Below are 27,990 nucleotides of genomic sequence, written 5' to 3' on the forward strand. Positions count from 1 at the left end.
AACGCAAGAATAAAAGCTTTAAAGGCTCAAATGGGCACGAAGCGTTCTGGCGTTGCTGTCATTCGTGTACGATTTCCACTGATGGCTATGGCGATGCGAACTCCGCCGTGAACTCCGTCTCGGAGCTCTCGCCGAGCTCCGAGAGTTGTCCGAATTAACCGATGTGCGGCCAAATACGTCCGAATTAACTGATTTTCCATATTAACGAAGGTCAAATTAACAAGGTTTTACTGTATATACATTTTCATTTATTTAACTCCAATGAGCAATAAGCGTATTACTGAGAGTATTCTCACGATCACAAAATCAGTCAATAGCTGTTGTGGGTACCGCTGCTTGCCATGACGCTGCATGACGGCATTGCGGAAGCAAGAGCAAGCGACATTTCACTGATTTTGACATGAGATTGTAAATTCCCTACTTCATGCAGTGCAATAATACTTGGCTCACATGTTCACAGCAGCCTCATTAACAGATCGGCAAGATTTTGTTACTACGTTCAAAAAGTGTTTCAGGCCCCTTTAATGTGACATGTGACTCAATTTCAGACGTAATTGTCGTCAATACACTGTTACACATTCTTTTGTTCTCTACTTAGGTATGCCTTGTAATACAGTTAAACCTCGGTATAACTAAGTAATAAGTCATAAAGAAAATTATGTGGAACCCACGCATTGTGGGAATTGATCAAAGCTTTCATTGTCGTTTGCAACACACACTGTTCTTGTTTAGGGACAATTTGCAAGTACAGAGCACACGACGAAGCTAGAGCGAAGTTGAGCGAGAGGTTTCCCGGTTTTCACCGGGAAACATCTCGCTCAACATAAACGAAAGGTACTCCAACACCGCAGATATGACCAATTGAAACTAGAGCATATCGCATCCACTTTGCACCGAATTGAACATATCTTGTACGAAGTGTTTCTCAAAATACTTCTTGCTTGCACCTGTGAACGACACAGTCCACTTCCACTGCCGTCTCAACACTGCGTATCGATGCTGCACCGCTTCTCGTTTAAGCACAAATGTGCACTCGTGTTCCAAGCAGTTCTTCCCAGCATAACAACACTGCTCCATTTCGCATTTCTCAGTGAAATGTTCACTTTGTTCCTCGGTGTTTCTCACCCCCTACGTGAAAGCAGAGTGCCATACACCATACCGCAAGAAACTGAAAGCCACAGCTATTGAAGCACCGTAGCCGTGACTAGAGTTACTGTATAGGTTCCCTTTAGGGAGCCAGAGTTACGCCAAGGTACGCCATCTTGGGCTCCACAGTTATGCGGGAAAGCAACTCCCCATACGTGTACAAGCTTCACTCGCGCCTCAATGCCAGTATTTTTTTTTTTTTTGCGAGTATAAGTCGATCGCTCACCTCATGATTATGAGTCTAGATTTCACACTGGCGTGCCTTATTATCTGATGATTGCTGAAAATATAGCGTTTGACAAACACATACACCAGTGCCTGGTGGCAACTTGGTGGCCTTTCTGATTTCTATGCAAAACGTCAACTATAATGCAAAGCATTCATAGATTACATATAACTTTTGTAAGGCATGAATGTGATCACGGCTCGTGACAGCTGAAAGACGTGAATGCGCATATTTAAGAAACAGCGCTGTCGCGTTCAACATTCCTCGCATGTAAAGTAGGGAAGCTAAATATGTTCCAGGTGAATGATGCAAGGAATTGCATGCACTCATACATTGTTTGCATTGACTCTCATATAGAACCTTATGGATCTCATGTGTAGCAGACACACGCACTGACTAACGCTGCATGTGTTACGCGTTTACTGTACGAATAAAGTTCTCATGTGTACGTTGAATTGTGCAACTTCCACAGCACTGTGCTTAGATAGAAAAAAAAAATACTTTTTTTTATACAGCATCCTACTGCAAGAGCCGTCTGTGCGTCGTGTGACATTGATTCCGCAATTTAGCCGAGAAAACACCTGCGAAACATATCTTTCAGATAGCACTATCAAGCAACATGCAACAAGAATAATAACTGCCGCTTTTATTATTCCGGTTTGACCGGTTTCGGTGGTTACCTGCAAAGTGTTGGCTTCTCCACAACGCAGGAGAGCCCATTTTGACCACGTAAAGGCACTCGGCGAATAGCAGCGCTAGAATCGCCGGAGGCGGCACGAGCGGCGCACAGATAACAGTGGCGCAGCTCTGGCTCACTAAAGGCAGCCGATACAGTAACTCTAGCATTGCGGCGCCATCTGTGGAGTCGTAGTGTCATAAAGAGGCAAGATTAATGGGTAGTACAGTAATGTGGTTGCATCTACTTGGCAAGACAGCCAACACCTGAAAAATGGGGAGAAAAAGGAAAGGAACGAGAGTGGGAAGTCTCGAAAGCATTGTGGTGCCATCTATGGGGCCATGATGTCACACAGAGGCATGACTAGTAGAGTGTGTAGTGGACTTGAATATACTTGGCAAGACAGTCAGCACTGCATAGTGGGGGGGAAAAGGAGGAAAGTGGGAAGCCACGACAACACTCTAGTGCCATCTATGGGGTATTAGGATCGCATAGAGGCAAGCCTAGTGGGTAGTGGCCTAGTGGGTAGTGTGGTAGTTAGCAATGAGCTTGCGTCTACTGAGTGAGATAGCAGCCAGCAATCACGAAGCGCGGAGAAGAGGCAAAGAAAGCTTCGCTTTAACAATGGCACAGTATTTTGTAACATCGAAATTTCTTTACACAAAAATAGTGTATATTCTTGTGTAAGGGCGGCACCCCTAAATATGAATGTAAACACCAGAGAAAAAAAGATCGGGGTAGCTTGCACTAGTGGCGCAAGGCTAAGACACAGCGGAGCTGATAGGTTCCCAGCTGGTCCTGGCTATACGAAGTGATGCTAAGCTATACGAAGTAATGCCAAGCGATGCTAAGTTATACGAAGTGTATAAGCATTTCCTCGTAGTCCGTGGCATCGGGGAACGCCTCGCGAAGCACTTGCAGTCCGAGCACACATAGGGGAAGTGGGGCGAAAGCTATGCACAGTGTACGGGCAGCGTGCAGCAGACAACACGCCGGGATGACGTCACGGTGCATGTGCAGTAGCGCGCAGCTGATGGGAGCTTGGCCGAGCCGCCGCCAGAGGCACCTGCTGCAGTCACGGACACCGCGAGCATTTGGCGCTAATGCGGGGAAACGGAGAAGTGCGGATGGCGTCGGCAGCACCTCTGCGCGTTGCTTCGTTGGTGCTGCTACAATTTGTTTCTCTCTCTCGTTCTTATTTTCTCTTTCTCTCTCCCGAGCATAGCACGCACTCACTCTTGCTCTCATTTTCTCTTTCTCTCTCTTGAGCATAGTGCGCACTCTCTCTCGCTCTCATTTTCTTCTTCTCTCTCCCGAGCATACCACGCGACGCTCCGCAAGGTGGTTGCTAGGCGACGCAGTGGCAGGCGGCACACATTTCGGCCGGTTTAAACAGCTGTGCTGTTAAAAAATTAATTACGTCAATTATTTGCGCGTGAGATGCACACCCCTTTGCAAAGTACACACATCGTCAGCCATGGCCATGCAGCACACACTGTTGCAACTTACTTTGTTATACTGAGACTAAATATACATGGCATTCTATGGACATCAAATTATGAAAATCAAAATAATCTGTTGTGTCAACAATTTCATTACACTGAACTTTGTTACACCGAGGTTTAACTGTACCATGTATATCTGTAGCATTATAACCCAGCACTTTTTTTTTTTTCACCACCCAACATGGCAAGCAAGAGGGAGTTGACAAGAATTCTGAATAACAGCCTAACACATTATACCGGCCAATATTGACCAGAACGAGAACAAAGATGCAGTGCAGCAGTTAATTTCACATAAATAGAAATCAGATGCTCAAAGCTGGGCCCGCACTGTTCAACCATCATAATGTGAAGGACGCGTAAGAAACTGCAATGAGAGCACCTTGGAAGTGTGTTTACGTGGAAGAACAATGTGTCAACACACAGTAGTCCATGTCATAGACACCTTAAAATCTGTGTTCAATGGGCAAAAGAACTGAATTGAAGGCTTTAGCATTTAAGCTAGAAACTCACTCAGGAGCTTTACACTGGCATTTCACTCATCTGCAGCTGCCTTGATGACAGGCTTCCACCTGCACAAGCTATTTAGAGCAACATACATTACAACATTGTGCGTATCAGGTTACTGTGGTTGAACGTCGAACATGTAAGAGTCATCAACATTATGCACAATGCAAACCAGAGGTGCATGAAAAAGACACATTTACATTGCACAACAGCACACAATGTTATGTGCACTATGTGTTGTCCTATATATCTCTGGTGCTTTCTTCAAGCTGCTCAGATACATATTAAGGCTACCTAGCCCAAATTGCGGCTTTGGTTATTTTGACTCCTCTCCAAATTTTTCATATAATCGCATGTACAGAAACATTCTTCTACTTCCTGTTATCTGAATTGGTTAGTTAGTATAACAAAAAAAAATCTGCCTTTAAAAGCTGAAGAAAAATGCATCGAATGAAAGTTCAAGCAAAATTACAAATCAACTATTTTCTTTCATGCACCTCACTCTCATGTTGTTTGGAAAAATTGCTTCCCACTGTGAACACTTTCTTAAAAATATTTTAAAGCCTGAGAACTCCGCACAAAAGCTTCCTTAGCACATATGCGAAGTGTCGTTACAACTCGGATAGTTGCTCTCATTTTTGCTTGGCCAAGCAAGCAGAGTTCTGCAACCAGCCAAATAAAGGCTCGAAACTGCAAAACATTGTATCAACAGTGCATGTGGAACAAAAACATCACATTTGCTTTTCGGCTAGCTCTCTGAAATGCAGAGCACTGCGGGTGTTCACTGGAAACGGAAAACTGTGAACTTGCACAGCACAGTGCATGGTGGGATGATGACCAGGACAAGAGGAACATTCCAGCAACTCCAACAACAAAACTGCACATGCAAGCGATCCGAGAAACCAGTAACATCTGAGCCACCTCGGCAGGCGGTGCATATGAAGTGCTCATATGACGTCCCTCTTGGATGTGATGAAGTGTAGAGAGCTTGAGACGACCTCAGAAGTGGCGTCGGTGTCCTCCTGCCTGTTGACAAGGTCCTTCTGCGGATGTTCAAGCAAAGCAGGCAAAGCATGTGTAATCTATATTGAATTCAACTATATTCACTGTGTTTTTTTTTTTCAATGCAGTATGAATGAGACCAGTCTGTAGAATAATCGGAACATTTAAGTGGGTCTGGGCAATACATTAAAAGATGCATACAGCTTACACATTTCAGTATCAAAAACTAAGTGACTTGCCTACATAATTCCGCTAGGTCACAACCAGCTACTCTCGTCAATAACTTTTATGCATAGCTCACAGTTTAGAGAAATACTTTTGCACTCTAGGTAATTTTTTAGCTGCCGCTACAATACGCAGCTTTGCCAGCCCATCTGAAAAATGAGTGGGAACAAACACTGAAATGCTTAAAGGAGTACTGACAAACTTTTTGTCTGGTCTTTATTACATTATTAGATAGCCCATGACCCAGTAGTTACATTATGGAGCCTCCCTTCCCTGAAAGCACCACAAATAATTATTTACATTACATTTTAATACAAGCATTTTCAAACACATGCAAGGAGCAGTGCGGCTTCGGACGCTGTCATCGAAAGCTGTTGTGGCAGTCTTGTGGTACCAGATATCATAATCACACACACTGTGATTATGGTGCTTAAACATGAGTCAATTCAGCACTTGACGGGACAAGAGGGGAAAGAGTGTCCCCATGTGTTTCCAAGAGAAGTGCACAACTGAAAGGGCCAGTTTGGCAGCTTTCATCGACACAGTCATTATGTGCCCTTGAACCACCACATCCTGCCACCTCCGCTTTTACTGACATGAGAACTCTTTTTCCCGTCCTAAGCCACGCTGGCCTTGGCACGAGTTTTGAACAGGTCGTACAAAAGGCGTCGTAATTATTCACATTTCGCATGCTCAAGAAAATAGAGGCTTCGTACCATAACTTTGGAGTCAACAACAGCTACCTAAAGAAGCAAAAAATGCGGGAGACCATATGTGTCACTACTCCTTCAAGCGTTGTCTGCCACACACACATTTCTCAAACAAGAAAAGGAATGAGCGGGAGATATACCGTAAAAACCCTCGTATAATATGAGTTTTTTTTCTAAATTTTACCATGTAAAATTTCTGCCTCGTATTATATGCAGATCCCAAAGTTTTCAGCCTAAAATTTGCAGTTTCGGGTTCATTTTTGCTCACTGCTATCATCATCAAGACTCGTAGCGAAGTATGCGTTATCTTGCGGTGGCGTCGGTAGGCTGCTGCTGCTTTCAACAGGCTCCATTCTGACCCCGCTAAGAATCGGCACGTTCGCTAGTCTATCTCGCCATTCTATTCGCTAGTCTATCTCATCTGCTTGACCTCCCTGCCTTTCCTCTCCTTGCTCTCTCTCTCTCTCTCTCTAACGCACACCCGATTTTTTAAGAAGAAAAATGGACAAGGGTCTAATATGAGTTGCACAATGGCGGCCGGTTTTCTTAAGTCAGCTTCACCGTAATACAGCCATGTTAGGGTGCGGCCACGCTAGCGGCGAGAACAAGCGCGTCATGCCGCAAGCGGCAAGTTACCGCGCATCAGCACCTTGCAGCGAAGGCCACCCTGGCAAAAGCGTCTCGCCGCGCGGCAGCACGATAAGATCTTGCGCACTCTCAGAACGTGCCAACAACACCGTGAGCGGAAAGGGTACGATCGGACAGCGTCCAGAAATCCCTCCAGGGAACCGCGAGAGACGCCGATCGTCCCGGTATGACCCGGCGCGGAGCGGCGGCGATCCGGTTGCCATGGCTCCGTGACGTCACACTCTTCGCTCTTGATTGGTCATTCATCTCGCAGCATGGGGCACTTGCCACAGAATTGGGTCTCGAACCCATTTTGCGCGACACGCCGCAAAACCCCCAATTCCTGCCGTTGTTGCCGCGCGCGGCATGATGCGTTGCCGCTTGCAGCATGACGCACGCGTTTAGCGTGGCCATATCCTTATGCGGCAAAGCATACAAACGCCACGAACGCGATTTTGGTTTCGAATTCGATTGCACTATGCAGGCAATTGCCCGGCCAATTTTCTTCAAAAGAAAAAAAAACTGGAAAATAAAAGCCGCGCATTATAATTGGATAAATATCGTAATCAGACATTATGAGCTACAGTTATTGGTTCAAGATCTTCATAGGGAAGGTTAAAAATATGCATTTTCCGACAAGAGATCACGTGTCTTCAATGAGTTCACTGTTACCTAAGCTCCACCGAGACATGTTACCACAAAAGGAAGCCACTAAAAGGGGTCACTAATAGAGTCACTATAGGGTTCATGCAAGTGGATGCTGGCTGGTTAAGTTTAAACTATCCGGCGAAGGACAATTTCTTGGATCAAAATAAGCAAAGTTTCGGCTCATAGAAATGCATGGGCACAAACCGGGACCTTCGGTCGGGATCGAATTAGCCGAATAATCTAATTAACCAGAGTCAAATTAACCGAAGTCTATCATATCACAAGTGGTGAAGAAGTGCACATATCATGCAGCATGTGGATGATGCCTGCTGAAAGGACTAAATCTGCAATGAGCTGAAAAACTTCTCCCTGCTCTCCCGGAGGCCTTGCACGCCACAGTAACAGAGCTTGGTTCATTACTATGAATTTTCGTGCTTACCTGGATGCCACCAAAGAGGATCAGCTCCCCGCGTCCAAGCACCAGCGAGTACAGGATCACTTCTTCAACCATGGAAGCAGTGCTAGTTGCAGCCGCTTGTGGCTGCAGTGGCAACCACGATGCCTTGCCTTCCTGAGCCACCTGACTGACATCCAGCACGTACAGCCGCATGGGGCACACGGGCACAGTTGGCCGCCTCCGTGTTGGCACAGTCGATGCCCTGTGAAAAAGCAATCATTACTATTGGGTCTGTACACATTAGACAGCTTTAGTTTAGCGTACGCTATGTCATTGCGTATGCTATAAAATAGCGGGTCATCACTGCGCATGCGCAGAACGCTATCCGACCGAAAGCGTATAGCATACGCACACTATTTCTCAGATATAGCGTTACCGTCCTTGCATGGTTTGCGTAGTTTACGTAAAACATGCGGCAGTCCCCGCTGCCCGCTTCGAATTGAATTTGGCGTGGCTTTTGTAGAATTCACTTCGTTCGTAGCAAATGACTGCGTAAACGGCTTTCGCTTAGTCTCAGGCCGCTTCGACAACAGTGTATTACGGATAACCTTGTGGAGTTTTCGAGATCAATTCTCGAACGACACGAAGCCTAACGAGGGAAACCTTCGAGATATGTCAGCGCCACCTGTCGGTGAAGTCGAGAGATAGGCGCGACGATAGCATATGGCCTCTGAGATCGGAAGATCTCGCAGGCCAACTAAAACTGTAATAAAGGTGCGCTGTTTAGCATATGCTCTACTAAAACTGTCTATTAAAGCAATCACAGAGAGAAGAGCAAGCTGGCAATGGCAACTGTCATCAGGAAGGCACACCTACCTGTTCTAGATAGAAAAAGGCCCACAGACAAAGGTTGAGTGAAAAATGGGATATAAAAATATATGAAAGGGAAGAGGAGAATGACTGACATGAGAGGATAAAAGAAAAAGGGTGGTTATAAAGAAAAGAAAATGGAAGTGGACACGCTGAAGAAGACATGCATCTTCCTCACACACAGGAGCATGTCACTTAACGCACAGTGATGGTTCACAAAAAGTTGCGCACAATGAGTCCACATCAGTGTGTTTAGACTACAATCAAAGAAAGCAAGGATCTATGCAGCCATTTGAGAACCACTGGCCAAGATGCTGCTCTAAATAGCTAATGGGCAGCAAAAAGAGGCAAGATGTCATGCTCTGAATTAACTCCCTTTGTCTACATGACGTCCACACCACTTTGGATGTAATTGTACAGTGTTATTCAAAACACCTTAGCTAAAAGCACCCACGTACCAAACAATGCGGTCATCAGCTGCAACTGCTATGCACTTTACAAACTAGCAGTGCATTTGTAAATCAAAGGGGTGCTGTGAGACAAAGTGTATACTACAATTTACACCTCAGGGTATAAATTTTGCTTACACCATAAATTACACCATTTGAGATGTAGGCAACACCCTACCATGTAAATGCGGCATACAACTTGCATTTAAGCACCCCTTTTGGCTTATGATCACACAGCTAGTCTGTAGAGTGCATTAGCCGTAGCAGCAAACGGGACTGAATTGCTTTACAAATGAGTGCATACAACTAAGGGGATTTTGGTGGTGCACATGTACAAGTGATACAAGTTATGTAAGCTGCAAAAAATGATGTAAAGCTTTCTGAGCAATATTCAAATGTGTACATGCACTATGGGTGCAACATATGGGTGCAACATTTCTTAATTTCTACAGAGTATCCAATCAGCAGGCATTAAGAACTGGATGTACTCACCCTCCTGCTCTAAGGGCCTTGAGCCTCTGCTCCATACGGTCGAGTAACTCCAGCTGCCTTTGTCGATTGTGTCGGGCATTGGGGCGTACCGATGGGCGAGCACTGCCAACTGTGGATATAGCCGTTTTCTTTGAGGACAACCTCCGTGCCATATCATCACTCGTTTCATCCTCTTCATCGCAGCTCGAACTGCTGGCTGTAGATGAGCCTGCGTGCAAGAAACGTGCACAAATGCTTTTACATTTACGAATGCAAGATATGTTTACGTTGCAGACCGGTTAGGGAAGAGACACAGAAGCAGAAAAAACATGAACATAGAGAGAGAGAGCGGCTGTTTTAAGGGCTTTGGACCTGGATGCACTTGTCGAGAACCGAGGGGTCGCAGCGGAGCGCCAGAACAAGAGGACCAGCTCAGCAGGCTTTCAGAACGGACTAGCGCGTGCCGTGCTTGCGCCGCTGGCACGCGCCGACCAACTTTATTTTTCTCGTCAGTCGCAGCCGACCCCAAGGCGCCGGCCGAGAACGCTGACCTTAGCGTTCGCGCTTAGCAGCGTCGGTGGGCACTACAGGGCCCCCCGCCTAGACGGAACGGCGAAATGTACTCGTCGACGAGGCAGAGATGAGGCTGTCTTGGTGTCGAGCATATCGACGGGTGCGCCAGCGACATCCGCGGGGAGCTCCTCGGGAGGCGTTTCGACGTAGGCTGGTTTGAAGCGGTCCAGCGAAACGACTTCTTCGCGGCCATTCAATAGGATGGTGGCGGACTTCTGCGTCTTGTGGAGGACACGGTATGGTCCGTCGTAGGAGGGTGTAAGAGGCACCTTGATAGCGTCTCGTCGGAGGAAGACGTGGGACGAGGACTCAAGGTCCGGGTGCACAAAGATGCTGTGGTCCGATGACCGAGGTGGTACGGGGCGCAGGTGCTGAATGCAGTCCTGTAGGCGTTGGAGGTACTGTAGCGGCTGGGGCGAGGGGGCCGAAGAAACGAACAAGTCTCCAGGAAGCCGCAGGGGTGCACCGTAGACGAGTTCGGCCGCTGAACAGCCAAGGTCGCGACGAAGGACGGCACGTAGGCCGAGAAGCACCATAGGAAGGTGGTCGACCCAGTGTTCTCGATCCAGGCGCCCAGTGAGTGCAGCCTTGAGCTGGCAATGGAGCCGCTCAACCATGCCGTTGGCACAGGGATGATATGCAGTGGTACGGCAGTGCTTAGTGCCAAGCAGGCGGTTGAGTGAAGTGAAAAGTGTGCAGTCAAATTGCCGGCCGCGATCAGTTGTCACGATGCTGGGGCAGCCGAAGCGGGAAACCCATGCTGAAACGAAGGCTTTGGCGACCGTTTCCGCAGTGATGTCCGGAATGGGCACGGCTTCGGGCCAACGGGTGAAGCGGTCGATCATTGTCAGAATGTAGCGACAGTCGTGAGAGTGAGGAAGTGGTCCCACCAAATCAAGATGGATGTGGTCAAAACGGCAGCCAGGGGGCAAGAACGACTGCGTGGGAGTCTTCGTGTGGCGGGTCACTTTGGCGGTCTGGCATGCGAGGCACGAGCGGGCCCACTGGCGAACATCGGTGTTGATGCTTGGCCAGACATACCGCTGTGTAACGAGGCGCTGCGTGGCTCGGACGCTGGGATGGAAGATGTCATGAAGTGATTGGAACACCGCACGACGGAAAGCAGTCGGAATGAAGGGGCGAGGTGTAGCCGCTGACATGTCGCACCAGAGGGAGCCAGGCACAAACGGGTGAGGAACGAGTTGTAGACGGAGGGAACGGGGATGGTCACGCAGCGCTTGCAGCTCGGGGTCTTCCATCTGCGCACGAGCTAGACCCTCCCAATCCACAGTCGATGTAGAAGTGCCGAGGGAGGTGATGCGTGAAAGTGCGTCAGCTGCCTCGTTGTCGGTGCCTTTGATGTGCCGGATATCCGTGGTGAACTCCGATATATAGGCCAGTTGACGAACTTCACGTGCGACGTACTTGGAAGAGTTTGTACGGAAGACATACACCAGAGGCTTATGATCGGTTAGAATATAAAATGGCTGGCCCTCCAAGAAGTGCCGAAAGTGCTGGATGGTGGAGTAGATGGCGAGCAGCTCGCGGCCAAAAACGCTGTAGCGAGTCTCGGCAGGTTGGAGCTTCCGAGAGAAGAAACCCAGTGGGCGCCACTCGGAGTTGATTTTCTGCTGAAGAACAGCGCCGATGGCCACACTGGAAGCATCCACCATGATGCGGGTTGGCACGTTAGTTCTCGGGTGTACGAGAACTACGGCATCGGTAACGGCTTGTTTAGCAGCCCTGAAAGCAGCGTCAGCTTCGGGAGACCAGGAAATCGCAGATGAGGAGCCCTTGGTCGTGCGAAGAAGGTTAGTCAATGGGTGTAGAAGCTCAGCGCAGTGCGGAATGAAACGTCGGGAGAAATTCACTAGGCCGAGGAACTCACGCAGCTGGCGTAGGGTAGTGGGTGCTGGGAAGTCTTTCACGGCCTGGACGTGAGAGGGCAACGGACGAATTCCCAGCTCCGAGATGTGGTGGCCCAGAAACTCGAGCTCGGAAGATCCAAATACGCATTTCTGGGGGTTGACAACCAGGCCAAATTGTTGAAGGCGTTGAAAGAGTTCCCGGAGGTGACGCTCATGATCTTGTGGATTGGGACTCGCGACGAGGATGTCGTCGATGTAGGCAAATACAGCCGGGAGGCCGCGCGTTACATCGGCAATGAATCGTTGGAACGGTTGAGCTGCATTGCGTAACCCAAAGGGCATGCGCACATACTCAAACAGGCCGAAGGGTGTAGTAATGGCTGTCTTCGGGATATCGGCCGGCTCAACGGGGATTTGGTGATAGGCCTTGACAAGGTCCACCTTACTAAAGATTTTGCATCCCTCCAAATGGCCTGTAAAATCTTGGATGTGTGGAAGGGGGTAGCTATCGTGGACCGTGTGAGCGTTGAGCGCCCGGTAGTCACCGCACGGACGCCAGTCACCCGGTTCTTTCTTGGGCACCAGATGAAGCGGGGAGGCCCAACTGCTGGACGACAGGCGAATAATACCTAGCTGGAGCATGTGCTCGAATTCCCGTTTAGCAATGTCCAGACGCTCACCAAAGAGGCGGCGCGGACGGGCTGCGACAGGTGGACCACGTGTGACAATGTGGTGGGTGACGCTGTGCTTGGGAGGCTGATTTAAATTGCAGGGCCTTGTCACCTCAGGGAAGTCTTCGAGGATACGAGCATACAGGCATGTTGGGATCAGCGTGCGGATGCCGGTGGGAGCGACAGCCGACAGAACGCCAGGGATCGAGAGGCGCGTCTTGCTGTCAATCAGGCGATGGCGGCGCATGCTGACGTCAAGGTCGAAATGAGTCAGGAAGTCGGAACCGAGGATAGGCTGATGGACGTCGGCTACGATGAAGACCCACCGGAATGTGCGCCGCAGGCCTAGGTCGAGAGTGAGGGACCGCAGACCATACGTGGCGATGGAAGTAGAGTTGGCCGCGCGGAGTGTAGGTCCAGGTGACTTATAAGCGCGGTCACGCTTGGAGGACGGCAGTACACTGACCTCGGCACCCGTGTCTACAAGGAACCGCAGGCCGGAAATGCGATCCATGACTATGAAAAGGCGGCCGGGTTGTAAGGCGAGGTCACATGCCGCCGTCAGTGATCTCGCGGTGCGTTTCCCGATCATTCGCATGGGGTCTTGCACCGACGGGCGCGGTGCTGGAACGTGCGATGGTACCAGCAGATAGGCGAGCGTCTAGGACTGCGCGAGCGGCGACTGGTCGGGGAAGAGGGACGGCGGCTGGGACATGAGGTAGAGCCGCGCTGGTCATGGGAGGACGTCCGAAGGGCGTCGATGGAAACGGCGAGCTGGTCGATCCGAGACTCTAAGCGGGCTATGAGTGAGGACTGTGGCGTTGAAGAGAGGGCGGCAACTGAAGGAGAAGTCGCGTCGTGGACTCGATCAGCGAGCTGGGCGAGGCGGTCGAGGGTCAAGTCCTCTGTAGCAGCCAAGACAAGGCGGGTGGACTGTGGTAAGCGCTGCAAGAAGAGCTCCCTCAACAGTGCACCGTTCGGGTCGACCTTGCTTGTGCCCAGGAGCTGTCGCATGCTGTTGAGCAGCTGGGAAGGGCGGCGATCTCCAAGGTCCTCGGATGTGAGCAGGTGCTGGAGGCACGCACTCTCGGACGCCGTGGTGCGTTCTAAAATACTCTGCTTCAGTTGCTGGTACGGGGCATCACTCAAAGGTGCAGCGATAACGTCTGCCACTTCTTGAGCTACCTCAGGAGACAGGTTGCAAAGTAAGTGGCGAAACCGCAAAATCTCCGAGGTGATGTGTTGCAGATCGAAGATGGCTTCGACCTGGGCGAACCAAACCTGCGGGTTCTTGCGGCAGAACGTGGGCAGGTGGAGCTGTAGAGCTGCGACGTCCCGTGGGCGCGAGGTAGCGTCAGGCGGGAGGTTGCCTGAGGGCGGGAGGTTGCTGGGGTCAGTCATCTCTTAGGCCGGAGTCACCACTGTCGAGAACCGAGGGGTCGCAGCGGAGCGCCAGAACAAGAGGACCAACTCAGCAGGCTTTCAGAACGGACTAGCGCGTGCCGTGCTTGCGCCGCTGGCACGCGCCGACCAACTTTATTTTTCTCGTCAGTCGCAGCCGACCCCAAGGCGCCGGCCGAGAACGCTGACCTTAGCGTTCGCGCTTAGCAGTGTCGGTGGGCGCTACACACTAAACGCTTTCCTCCAACCTACTGTAGTCCATTTCCGCTAATTAAACCTCATCAAGATGTGTAAAATCAGTTCAAGTTATTCAAAGTTAGACATGACAAGTTCAGGAGTTGCAATGAAATAAATCTTCGTTCGCTTGAAATGCCATGCAATGGTGGTCATTAGCTTCACTTGAAAGCATGTATGTCACAGACAGTTTTGAAGCACCAGATCCATAGGGTTGGCATTGTCACATGCAAAGAATTGTTCCCTAAGTCAACAACTATCTTACGGGCACAGTCAACAGAATGAACATGTTACTGTTGCTGAAAGCTGGGCAAGTTGGTTAGAGGCATTATGAAACATGGTTCCAATGCTAAGTAAATCGAAACACAAACATGCAATACACAGGACAAGCAATCAACATCAACAGTTGTAACAACGTTTCAGGATGAAACAGCACACACGTTTTTACCCACAAGAGAAGCCAACTCACAAAGTCGCATGTCTATTAGTATGGACACATGTTCCAATCACATCTTCATTTCACCCTACCATAAACACCTTTCTCTGTTGTTTTGCTGACTTCTCCAGTAAATTCAGCATGTCAGTTCCCAATTTTCGTAGTTTTAATGGTTGGGTGGGTGAATGGCATAAATGAGAAACATTGAAAGGGCACTGACCAGGAAGCGCAAAATCTGATGGGCCCTGGTTTGAGGTGGAGGGCTGGCTAGGTGAAGATGAGGTAGATGGTGAGGAAGACGATGAGGGCGGCGACTCAAGAGGCCTCTTCAGAACACCCCGGGTTCCATTGACACATGCATCCCTCTGACTATCACTCGGTTGAGGCCTGGAAGCACAGAAAGGCAAATGAGATAGGTAATTTCCTCGAGTGAGAGGCCCAAAGGTTGCAAGAACAAGCAAAAAAGATACAATAAACAAACTTCGATAATTTTATGTAGACTTCGTGTTTTTGTAAAAATAAAATGAAACTGAAAAACATTTCTAACTTTATAAACTTTAAGGGTTTATGATTATCCAGAAATCTCAGAATATCTCGACATAGGTACATGCACAAGAGTTCAGAAAATCATATTTAGCTGCAGCTCTTTTAAAATGCTCCCTGAACATTTGCGAAGGCACAAGAGACTGGAAAGGCAGCACTGACGCCCCATGCCTTTAGTCGAAAAGAGTGTGAAAATCACTGGCCACAACTTTCGACAGTTATGCGCGACTTGTTTCACTATTACTGCAGACAGTGTCAAACTTTTTGCTCTGATATTACATTCATGATGAACAATGAGAATGCTGACTTAGCTCTTCTACATTCTAGCAAAATTCCATAGGAAGGTGATGGAAAAAAAGACAAGAAAACTTTATAAACTCTCACATACAGCAAAAGAAACTCTGATATACAGTTACCAAACAATTTTTCAGACCAACTTGATCATTCTGACTTTGCTGAAGTGTCAGCACATAACCTACAGAGGCAACCTATAACAGTGACTGGAATTTCAAATGCCATACAATGCTTTGTCCAATGATTAACAGTGAACAGTCGCGTCTACTGCACTTGGCATTGATCCTGCTCAGTTTTCGTCCTTGCTGGGAAACTTGTTGCCTTCCATAAAAGTGCAGCACAGTCATCAAACCTCACAACACCACAGTGCCCAAGGCAGTTGTAAATCAGCAGCGACGTTAAACAAGTCACATTCGCAGCCATCCATGGTCTACAATGTGAAGCTGCTGAAAGTGCAGCAGATCTTACAGAATATTTTTGCTTGCGACTTTGCAGTCCAGATGCCAAGTTCACACCTTGAGACAGTTTACCAACCTGTTCTGCCACAGCAGCTGAATGGTAGAGCATTGCATGCGCAATGCGGAAGATGTGGGCTCAGCTCTCACAAGTGGCAAGTTGTCTTTCTGTCTACTTTTGATTCCCCTTTCCTCATTACTGCTACATTTCAATTAAATAGAACTGTTAATTTCCCTAGTGCTTTTCTTGGCTTCATGTGGTTGTAACTAACACAAAAAATCGAGCCCCTCGGTTTCCCTCGTTCTTCTCACCTTGCACTGTGAACTGCAGTGGTACAGTACCATCGAATAATAAGCATTTTAGAGCAAATTGTGGTTACACTGACAGAATGAACCTCTTTACAGCTGAAAAAAGAAAAATTCCCACAGTGAACGTTGTCAACGTTAATGCGATTAGCATTGAAGCAATGTAGTGACACAGCATACTGCCACAACCGAAAGGCGTCATGTTAAAGGCATGTATGCAGCCAGATTCCTCTCTCACGCTTTCCACTTAACACGCTGTGCCATCTAGCAACACCGTCACGAAGTCCGCACATGAACTTAATATATTCAGACAAGGCTGCCTCAATGTATATGTCGCCTGTTTGATTCCGCCCAGCACCGGATAAATTTTAAAGGATGTTTCTTTTTTCATTGAAGAATGGCACATACGCACTGACACATACATACCCAGTGGCCCAAGTTAATCCAAATGTTGGTTTCGAACCTTGCTCCCTCCCCACAGCAGCCCGATGCTGCACACATTAGACCGTGACCCAGTGACTCAAATTGGCAAGAGAGCAGTCAGAGACACAGGCAGAAAGATAATCCCCAAAAATGTGTGAAGTTCCCAAAGAATGATTAACGCATTAATAAAGTCAAATTCGTGGTTCTCCTACCTGACTGTCTGTTCAGGGCTTGGTGGCACCCACACGCGATGCGTCGGCCGCACTCGCATCATTCCGGCTGGATGCAACCCAGAGGGTGTGGCATACGCTCGCTGTGATTTGCTCAGCACAACCACCCGATCACCGACCTTGCAACAAAAGAGGCAGTCAGAATGGTAAGAACAATGCTTCAATGAGCCCTGCAAATAAACTGCCTTAGATGACAGACAATACTGTCACATTCTAGATTCGTGCAACCAGCACAAAATAAAACGTGAAGGAAAGAGAAGACGCAGACACCACAAACACTGGAAAGAACTGTAAGTAGTGCGGTTAGACAAGCTATAGTTGGTGACGACCTAAAAATAGAGGGTTATATGTACGCTGTACAACTCGCAACACAATTTGCATATATGCACCACCTGGCAATAAGGTTCGCTTATTTCCATGACGTGAAGTGGTTTTGAGTGTTTAAAATGCTTTTTTTTTTTCTCCGCACAGTTCATCCTTTGTGTCACTGGCTTTAGGATGGAACCTGAATGCCTTGGCAAATTTATGGCTGATGCCGATATCAGCGCTCGGCCAAAGGTAATATTTTAGCATGAAAAAGCGATCAAATTATCCAATTAGTCGGCATTTACATTAGCAGAGCAAAGTCATTAAGCCGTGAGCGGACTCCGGTAGGCTCGCCTCTTTCAGAAGTGAAGGGCAGGTGCACTGCGTTTTTGCGAGTGGAACATGTTCTTATTCTAAGGCTGTCACCGACTACGGTAGCTTACTGAACTTGTTACCATTCATGTTCCATTCATTCATTCATGTTATATGCTCAAAAATATAACAGGACCCAAAGAGGTGCAACTCGCGCACACACATAGACAAGACAAATGCTGACTTCCAATCATTTTCAAATCTGTTTCTGACCCTGTCTTCATCTTCATTTTGTGCTCGTTAATCTTTTCTATGAATATGAAATAGTTTAATTAGCCCAGCAAGGAGCAATCTCAAGTTAAGACTTTGTCCTGTTTAATTTTGTGTTTTGCACTTCTTTTTAATCACTGCTTGTGGTGTCTGCATCTTCTTTTTGCGTCCCATTTAATCTTGGCTGAGAACGAGAGTCAAGAAGGCAGTAAATCCGGCTAACAGCGTTACTTACAATGCTGTCGCAAGCACCTGAACCTAACCTTATCCCTGTACTCGCAGCAGGAAAGCCTACAGTTTCATCCAAAAGAGTGCCTGCTCTTTCCTTCAGCTTCCCGAAGTCCCTGCCACTTTTCGTGCACATTCCTACACTCCTTTAAACACGATGGTCATTGGCTGGATTTCATTTGATGTTGCCATTCAAGCAATGTAGAGGAACAAAGTCGGCAGGCATCTACAACTGCTGCACGTTCCTGACCTTGCATGCAGGATGAAATGAGAGCTGCGGCGCTGCGTGTTCCTTGTTTGTCACCGTCACTTCCTTCCAGCTCCATGGCTTTTCGGGGTCGTCAAAAATTTCCAACAGCCAGACATCATTCAAAAGCTGTGAGTGAGAAAGATGCGAAGCAACAAACAGATGTTTGCAATCCAAAGAAATTTCAATGCAGCCACAAACGATGTGTGGAAATGAAAGTAAGTACCACAAGTGGACTGCTTTAGCAAAACCATGTACTCTACTGCAATGAATAGCAACACATTACTTTCTCAAAAAGATGTACCCATCATAAGCACAGCATTGCATACATACCATGTTAGGGCCACCACAGCCTCCAACAACAAGAATGTGTTTTTCATCCAAAGGAATCTGAAACAACAAATTCCAAACACCAATTAGATCTACAGATGCAAAGCCCTTTGCTTCTGTAGCCCCTACTATAGTAAGAAACAACCAAGCTTTAAAAACCTTCACGTTTCAGGTGGTGAAGTAGAGAAAAGTGAAGGTTCAGTAACACATATAGCACATGTATTGCTAATGCCAAAGAACAGAACATAGCGCCAATTGAAACAATACAGAAACACAAGGCATTGCAAGAAAATTAAAATAATAGCTCTGGAAATCTGAAACACATTTCTACAGCTTGCCACAAAAATTTGCCACGTAGTTCCTCCTTGTTGTCAACAGCTAATGCATGCAACAGGAGTGCACGGCCATAACACACGTGGGCTATGATGTACAAAAAAAAGGAAGAACATTTTTAAAAAGAGGGACAACACTAACTTGTGAATGGCCATAACGTGGCCAAGGCTTAGGTGTAGTTGTCCTCTGCTTGCTCCACACATAACTCCGTAGGTCCAGGACCCAGATGTCGTTGGAACTGCAAGCACGTCAACAGGATAGGTCACAGAACTCACCCAGACACTGTCAATGCTACAATCTGGCCCAATGCAAGGCAAATGTCATACAAGCTAACTAAACACGGAAGTTGCTCTAAATCTACATCAGCTTTGTCCTAAAAAAAAAAATAGGGCAGCCTGACACAGCCATTTGAATGAATCTCAGCCATTTGAAATAACGGGCACTGCAATTCACAATTGCAAGCAGAAACGGGATGGGCACACGCTGAATGCCAAAAAAAGAAAAAAACCCTAATTGTAATTAAGTGCTAAAAGAACAAAAAACGACAGTTTCTGGCTTAACAACAACAAGGGTGACAATGGTGGCAGAACAATGGTGGTACAACAACAATGTTGACAATGACACCATGGGTTCCATATAGCAGAACCAGATTTAAGTCAGGCAGTAGAGACAAATAGAGTTTACTTTCCTGGCAACTACTACTGCCAAGAAAACATGAAGATGATAAACACGATACTGCGACAGATGCCACAAAAGTTGGATGAAAAGTGCCCTTAACAGCCATCACCATAAGACTGACAATGAAGCACGCTACTTATTCGAGCCAGTTATCTTTACAGTCCACACTAAAGATGTCCTCCATAGGCCGAAGACAGTAGCAGCAAAGAATGGCATCCGAATAAGCCCCGACCGAAGGAATGCAACACTGCCTTTGCGAACAGTGAAAGCAAAGTAGTTCGAGTCAGTGCTCTCTAATGCTACACTTGAAGACTATGCCAGTAAGCAATGACATATAGCTTTCCCACCTCAGGCAAAGAGCGCAACATTGATGTGAGAAAAATTTAGCATGCCAACTTTAAAAATATATGTAAGAAAACTATACAAAGCCAAACGGACTTGGAGTAGTTCATTTTAAAGGCCTCGTTAGCACAGCCATTTTCTGTCCTGTTTTGCCATCATGAAAGTGCCAATTTCTGCCAGGGGAGAAGGCTATTTTTTGTGCCAGTTGCTCCTCAAGCTGACTGAGTGACACTAAGCTCCTCACTTGGCATGGCGTTGAAGTCGCACCCTGACCTAGAGCTAATCAAGTGCTAACCTTGCAAATCCCTGGATGATCGTTGTCCCCAGCTGTCACTATGAGAATGTGCTCCAACTACATAACTTGTCATTAAAAGAACACATTCAAAGAAAATTGGCTAAAGGGAAAATAGAGAGAAGGCTTTTTTGTGCCAATTGCTCCTCAGGAGTATAGATTTTTGGGCTAATTGGTTGGTTGCAGTAATTGAGGTCATATGCTGAACTGACACGGACAAGAAAGACGACGGGATGTGCATCGTTTATAGCGCACGTCCTGTCGTCTTTCATGTCTGTGTCGATTCAGTGCTGTGACCTCAATTAGTGTGCCTCAGGGCCAGTGGGTGACACCATACATCTCAGTTGGCATGGCAACAAAGCCACACCCTAATTTAAAACCAATCATTTAGAAACCTCAAGTCGCAGAGTGCTCGTAGTCACCAGATGTCACCATGAGAATGTGCTGAGCCTACACAATTTACGGGACTAAAAGAGCACATCTGAAAGAAAAATAAAGAGGAATGTTATTTTATGCTTGATAGGTAGACCACATCCCTGCAACTGCAAATGTTTCACTCTTAGTGTGAGGAGAAATTTGGCAAGTCAGAAATAACGCAAAAGACGAAGGGCACCTGACACCACTACTCTCCCATTCGTGCAGCAGCTCGCTGAGACATCGGTGATTTTAAGAGCACCTTCTCGACGATTGTTGTTCATTTATCAATAAAATAAAGGTACAATGCCTTCAAAAGTAAGCAAACAGTCCCAACTTAGCATTCACTAAATGGACTCAGAATTGTAAAATACACTGAAATCCATAGTCAGACTGCCACAACTTGCCTTGAGGTTTGGCAGCAAAATTGAAAGTGACGAGTTTCGTATTCACTCCCTCCACTAATATTCATCTTTTTTCGGTCAAATAAATTCAGATAGAGCTTTAAAAGAACAATCCACCAGTCTAAACTGATTTATCATTTATGTTTCCCTTTAATTACGTTCATTTTATGCCACTTACTAATTGCATTTCATTTTCAAAATTGAGGTTTACTCTGTAGTTGGGGAAATCACTGACCATGAGATTTAATGAGAACTCAAACTAAAATGACCTTAGTTTGGCCAAATCAAGAATCAGTGCACAAATGCACCAGTCATCGTCTCAGTGTATGCGCATAATCAGTCATTCAGTCAATATGCAATACCACTGTTGCTCGTGTGAACAGCTCGCTGTTCCTGCACTTACCTGGAGAATGGCCCGACTGGGTTGGCGCAGTGCAGCCCGCCAAAGACCACCATGAGCTGACCCTGCATGGTGGCCGAGTGGCCCGCCATGGAAGGACAGCCGCCGACCGTGCTCACCTGGGTCCACCGGTTGGCACTACAGTTGTACACGTGCAGATGGCGGAAGATGCGCCATGCCTGCACGATGATGCCAATGCTCAGTCGTTCCGTATGCCACAGAGGTATGTACAAGTGCACTAAGTTATAAAAACTAATTGCAGCCCAGAAAACACCAAGGGCCCCTGAAGCTAAAACTCAGTGCCACTATGAACAGCGGTGGCTATTGGGCACACTTGGCAGGACTGTTTTGCGTCACTATAATTACTTAGTTGCTATGGTAACCTTACGTGTAGCTCAAAGCCAGGCTGAGAAATAACTTGCAGTTTTGACAGTAGCAGCGAAGTTCTCTTTCGGTGACACTTTGTAATTTGTTTTTTCAACGTAGCTTTAAGCAATATATATGTATGTGGTATAGTTAAAAATTACATTGCAAATTGTAGGGTTTAATGTATCAAAACTGCATGGTGGGCTATGAGGGACACCGTAAAGAAGGACTCCAGATTAATTTTGACCATCTGGGGTTCTTTAACGCACGGTACACGAGCAGTTTTTAATTATACCTCATCGGAACGCAAATGCTATGGCTGGGTTCGAACCCACAACTTTGAGCTCAATAGTGCAACACCACGACCACTGAGCTACCACGACGGGTTGTGGTACTATATCTAGCGTGCCTTTACAGTTCACTGAAGTAAAGTAGTCCCAATGCTCACAAGATGGGCATGTATGCTCAAAGACGCCCAAAACGTGAAGAAAAGAACTCCCATCAAGAATGTGCGTTCACAGTATACAATCAAAAACAGGCAGCATAAGAGAGCACTAACCGCACAGGGCACACACTTCGCAGGATCTGTAAACAAGTACAAGATGCAAACTGCTCAAGACAATAAATGAAAAGCTTCATGTTTGATGAGAATTACGGCGCAAGCAGTGGCGCCAGTAGGGTCTTTAAGTTAAGCAGCGGTTGCCAGTAGAGTCGTTAAGTCGTTACCTAGCCCGCCGCTAGGTAACGGCTTAAGATGCTTAGGTAACATTAGCGGATTAGGAGAAAGTACTATGTCCATTTGGCACTCGAATGTCTCTGGTCACAGTACATGGGTCTTAAATGTAATATGTGCTCCACTGCCTCCAAGCTACCACAGGTATCCCAGTAGTATGTATCAGTGGTATGCCCTATGCAATACAAATAAGTGTTCATGAATGCTATGTTCAGTCGAAGCCAATGGTGCAATGCCTCTAAGTGGTGAGGAAGTTGTCGTGGAATTCCTGATCCTACTCCCTGGTCAATCGATCACAGAAAGTTATCTTGGTGAAGCAGCAGATTTCAGAGGCGATATTTTCCTTCATAGGCATACTTTTTTCGCATTTTCGAAGCGTTGGCGTTTGTAAAAAATATTTTTCTAAAATTACTGTATTCACATTCATTTCGGGCAGCTTCATCCACTTTTTCGTTTCCCGAAGTACCAGCATGGCCAGGTATCCACTCAAAGGTGACACAATGACCCGCAATTTTGGCCTTGTGGGGAAGGTAGGCCATGTCACAGGCTGCAGGTTCTTTGTTACACTGCTGGTGCCTGTTTCACAAACTTAGCAGGGCTGCTTCTTGGCGGCTGCTGTCGAAGTACATGCACAAAGGCCTCCTTTATTCCATATAGCTCAGCTGACGTAGATGATGCCGCTCGCTCAAGAGGAAACAAGAATCGCTGTCCTGTAGAGGGCCCAAAAAGTCCACACGATTAGCGAGGTTGAGTTGTAGAGCCATCCCTGAAAATGTGTGTTGCGGCTGTGTATTCTCTTTGCATATATTCCAGAGAAGTCTGATGGGTTTTGGCACGTAAAACCCCAGAAAGAAGATTTTCTCTTTTGCGCAGATTCCAGGGATATATGGCAAAATTTCCAGTGGTGACAACATCCAGGGTGGTATGTTTCGTGGCATAATCGGCGACAATGGAGGTGAAATCGAGAGATATGCTTCCGACAGCCTGCCCAAAGCTAGACGTAGCTCTGGGTCTAGAAATATTCTTGCACAAATTGTCTCCCACAAGCAAGAGAAAACTTGAGGCAGCTTAAAACAAATGTCTTCAAGTAAGTCCTGACCTTCCGAATGGGTTGTCCCCCTTAGGAACAGTAGAAGCTAGATAGCTGCCTCTTGACATGCTGTCTTCGCAGGAGATACTCCGAATTCATCTCAGACATGCAAACTTTGAGCATGTAGAGAGATCCGTAGCGGTATGTGCATGCATGTGTATGCACAGTGTATGCAAAGCAACATGCAATGCTACAATGCATATGTAGTCACGTAGGTATATACATGAATAGATCATCCGCATTTTTTAAGTCAAGTTGAAAGAAGCACTTCGGAATGAGGAAACTTGAAAGGAGAGGAAAATGAATATGAGCCAGAAACAGTAGGCAACTAGGCAAAGAAGAATACAGTCTCAGTAGAACGTGTGGTATTTTAAAGGTGCTTTCGTGAGAAAATTAAAGCACAAATTTATGTTAATCTCATACTATCCACTAGCACAGCCAGTGCCAGTGGGGAAGTATTTCTACAGCAGTCACAATGAGCACTAAGCGGGTTATGTACCTCTGTTATGTACCATGGGTTATGTACCTAAACATATTATGTACCTCTCACAGGCAATGCCCTCTAATGCATATTTCATTTTAACTCCATATTCTAAAGCATCCTAAATCATTATGCTTTGCTACAGGCACCCTCCAACAAATTTCCATTCTTTTTTCTTTTCTGTAGTCAGCGCATAGTGCCACTGTTCCACTCAGCGAAAGGCATCAGGCACCTTTTTGCTTCTTTGACGAATAATTATTTGCCATTTCAGCCCCCCTTAACCCCCCCCCCCCTTTTCACTGGGCGCAAGTTAAAATATTGCTTCAAAAAAGGCATTCTACTGTCTTCTGCTAAAGCCACAAAACTTGTTTCATGCTGAAGGCCAAATACACGAATTCCCGAGTTCGAGGGATGTACCTGATGCAATGGGTATGGAGACGTGTGCGTCCAGCCCCCAAAAAGCAGCAGGTTTTCCTTGTACGGCACAAGGGACGCACATGCTTTGGGTGGAGGGTAGGTACCTGAAGAGGAATGAATAACAGCACTCCATCACGTGAAAGGGACATTCAGTCGCTATGCATCCATTACATACAATTGGTAATCTGAATACACATTGATACACTACTGCTGCAACATTATTACGCTATTGAATTTTCTCAATACCTAGGGTGGACTGCAGGTACCGGAACAGCAACGAACCATAGCATTACATCAGTATGGAATATCTGAAATTCTTTCAAAGCTGTTAGCATTTCTTTGACAAGAAAAGGGTTGGTTATTAGCGGACAACATAAAAGGCAAACGTCTTTTTTTCAACTTTGCAACAAAGCCACGGCACACAAAAATGTAAATGTAACATTCCAGATTTCACTTCCACCATTTTCTTTCTACAATTCAGAGTAGGAATTGTTCCCAAATATTTTCAAGCTTAGCCTTTGCTTACTTTGTGCTGCCCTAGTGTAGTGCTACAGACACTGCTAAACAAGTTTAGAAACTTCATCTGTTTAAATTTGGATCAGTCACACTGTGCATACATCTTCACAAAGCCAACTGAATCTTTATTATATTTGGTGCTCTACATAAACCAAAGAGAGCTGGTGATATTAGCAGCGTTTTGCTTACAGCTGATAAATGTGGTTTCTTAAATCCAAAACCTGACCAAGGCTTATGCAGATAATGTGATGTTTAGTTTCTACCTGGCATGGTAGATGGTTAGCAGACCGAAGCTACTGCCAAAGTGTCATGGTGGATAAAGGATGACGGAGGGTAGTAAGTGAGCATGCTTATTCAGCTGAACTGTAATATAACCAGTAAATAAAAAGCTATTGAAGGATGTGTGTGTAAGTTTTTTCATAGCTGCTGTGATCCATAATCTCTTTTCTCCCAATGGAGTGCCCCACAGAGCAAAGTAAGTGAAGAAGACATAAACAAAAGACAATGAGACACAATTTCATCCTTATGTCATATCTTAAAGCACAAGCAACTTCTCACCCATTGTCAGTGGCCGAATCCACCTTCGAGTAGCCAGGTCAAGGCGCCAAAGGTCGTTGAACGTTGTATTCGCCGTCGTACAACCCCCGAAAACGTACATTGAGTCCCCAAGCACACAGGCACTGTGGGAGTAGCGCTTTGAAATAGTAGGCCCCGACTCTGTTGGCTTTTGGCACCAGACAACATTTTGGAGTGACACAGAATATAGGAAGTCCCTGCGTAGCTTACGTTCTGCAGCTGAAAAGACAAGAATGTGTGGAAGGGTGATGAACGGGAAGCTGTAAAATCGTGCCAATACAGACCACAAACTAGAACTCGCACACCGAAGACCTAATTTCGAGTAGCTCCGTAAACAGTAACGTTTTGTAAATTAGAAGTCGCCATTTCTTGGTTCTCTCAAAATGAGACCATGTAGTGCAATCTCACGCTCAACAAAACGAAAATTACAATGTTCCTGAAAACATCGATTGCAAGAAAACAAACGTTCTTGCTCGTTTCTCGGATGCAGCATCATAGCGGCAATCAAGAGTACGTTACCACGAAACAAAACGGTTCCACATGCACGATCCGTCTAGATTACACATTCAAATGTACCTGCCTCAATTAAATGAACGTTTTTCGGATATATTTACTGATCTTGTGTCATGAGAAAAATGTGGCAAGTAAAATAAGTGACGTTTTCCTGTCAAGCAAAGTGGCGAACCATAAAGAGCCTCAAGACCACCGCAATCAAGTGTAAAAACGGCTAACGAATAGTCGTAACACTGAGTTAGCAAATATAAACTCAGGCGGCCGGCGAGAAAGATACTTCCGCGACAGTAAAAACACATATAATCGCCCGATGAAATGGAAACCAAAAACATAGTGGACCTACCTTTAGCGTGAGCGTACCAAGCTTTGTTGACTAGTCTGCACGACTTGAAGTCTCTGTATGGCGAAAGGTAGCAGAATATATACTCTAACACAACGTCCGGGAGGTCTTCTATGCATGACGTGCTCATCTTGTGGCTCAGAAGCTACGAATTTTAATTATCCGATTGTGCACCATCGCGAAAGCTGCCGTGATTTAGCTTTGCCTCACGGATGGAGGGGTGAAGAACGATGGGGAGCATTGAGGAGGGAAGTACTTTATAACAAGCATGGATAGACAATGACAGGAGGCTGAAAGCTGAAGGCGACAGACGGTAGGTGGCGAACGTAGCGGCGGCGCTGCAGTCGCCGACTACGCTGTTCCCGTTGACAACACGCGCGCGAGATATGGCGTAGGCATGCTGTTTCGGCTACGTGCTCTTTTATTTTGATTTAGTGCGCATAGAGTAACATACGGATTACAAGAGTGGCCACTCGAGCCTAAAAGCGGCCGAGCTACGCAGCTTCATGCCGCCCGCTAGAGGGCAATACAACACTCCCTGTCTCCAAGGGAACTAGCGTACTACTAATCTATTGTAGTAACTTTTCTATAGTGCACTATACGTCTACTTGTCCTCTGAACGTCGCCCCCGAGGGCTCCGATGTCGCTGCGCATGCGTGAGCTGAGAGAAGGTGACAAAGGAGAACTCTCCTTTGCAAGATGTGACGTCACATTGTTGTTTTTATTGCGATAGCAATTATATGGACACTCAAAAGAGATTTCTGCCGTCGCCGTCGCCGTGAGGTTCCGTATGATGTCAATGGAGATGAAATCGTCGCCATAAGTGGTTCTTGAGGGAAAGGGAAAGGTTGGCGCTACGCGCCGAACGCTGTATGTGCGAGTGAAAGGGCGCGAGGGGCGCGCGCTTTCACGGGGAGTGAACGCACGGCGGAGAACAAATGCGCGTTCTGCGTCGTGCTCGCTTAAGGGCTGCAGAAGTAGGCGTCTCTTTCCTCCTTTACAATCACCATATATGTAGAGCAAACGCGCCTTCTTCCGACGCGCGAGAGGCCGTGGGGGAGGGGGGGGGGGGAGGAAGGCGACGTTTAGCTGCGGCACTAAGTGCCTATTTATATCAGAGGCTCCGGCAACAGTCACCAACGCCGCACGCATTTTGAGCGAACGCGGGCAAAACGCCGACGGCGTCGACAACAGTTCTGCGTGTTGCCGGTGCTGCTGCATGTCCAAGTTTATACAGCTGATAAAGCTAATATCATTACTCCGTGTAGCTCTCTACAATTTTGCTATCGCAATTGATGCTTCGCCTTTCAGGTGAAACTGCGACTTTTTTTTTTTTTTTTTGCTTTTTGAAATAGCTACTCTCGAACTCAGACACTATGGCTCGCGCGGCGCGCCTCGTTCGCGCGCGCATTCAGACGTTGGTCTAGGGTGCCTCGATGCCCTCCTCGCCCACCGCTCCCCTTCCACTGGGAAGTCGCGTTTGCTCTCCGCCGTGCGTTCGCTCCCCGTAAA

The 27,990-nt window shown here is 46.8% G+C and overlaps 1 protein-coding gene across 1 annotated transcript; it reads right to left on the reverse strand.

Annotated features, from left to right (window-relative positions):
* Nucleotides 1–779: 779 nt before the first annotated feature.
* Nucleotides 780–26,726, reverse strand: LOC119446507 (F-box only protein 42). Its single transcript, XM_037710950.2, has 12 exons — nucleotides 26,482–26,726; nucleotides 25,608–25,844; nucleotides 24,534–24,637; nucleotides 21,450–21,625; nucleotides 19,058–19,154; nucleotides 18,587–18,643; nucleotides 18,257–18,382; nucleotides 16,873–17,009; nucleotides 14,860–15,026; nucleotides 9,478–9,685; nucleotides 7,709–7,928; nucleotides 780–5,100 (listed from the first exon to the last, which is right to left on the reverse strand). The coding sequence occupies exons 1-12, from the start codon at nucleotides 26,606–26,608 to the stop codon at nucleotides 5,005–5,007; spliced, it is 1,752 nt and encodes a 583-aa protein (XP_037566878.1). The 5' UTR covers nucleotides 26,609–26,726; the 3' UTR covers nucleotides 780–5,004.
* Between the last annotated feature and the right edge of the window lie 1,264 nt (nucleotides 26,727–27,990).

This window comes from Dermacentor silvarum, chromosome 3 (genome assembly GCF_013339745.2).
Source record: "Dermacentor silvarum isolate Dsil-2018 chromosome 3, BIME_Dsil_1.4, whole genome shotgun sequence".
Taxonomy (NCBI): domain Eukaryota; kingdom Metazoa; phylum Arthropoda; class Arachnida; order Ixodida; family Ixodidae; genus Dermacentor; species Dermacentor silvarum.

Excerpts from the sequence above, each read along its gene's own strand:
- LOC119446507 (XM_037710950.2), bottom strand. The coding sequence starts at position 26,608 with ATGAGCACGTCATGCATAGAAGACCTCCCGGACGTTGTGTTAGAGTAT. Across the intron at positions 15,027-16,872 it reads AGCCCTGAACAGACAGTCAG|GCCTCAACCGAGTGATAGTC; the intron begins GTAGGAGAACCA and ends CTGTGCTTCCAG. Across the intron at positions 9,686-14,859 it reads ATCAGATTTTGCGCTTCCTG|GCTCATCTACAGCCAGCAGT; the intron begins GTCAGTGCCCTT and ends TCTTGCACGCAG.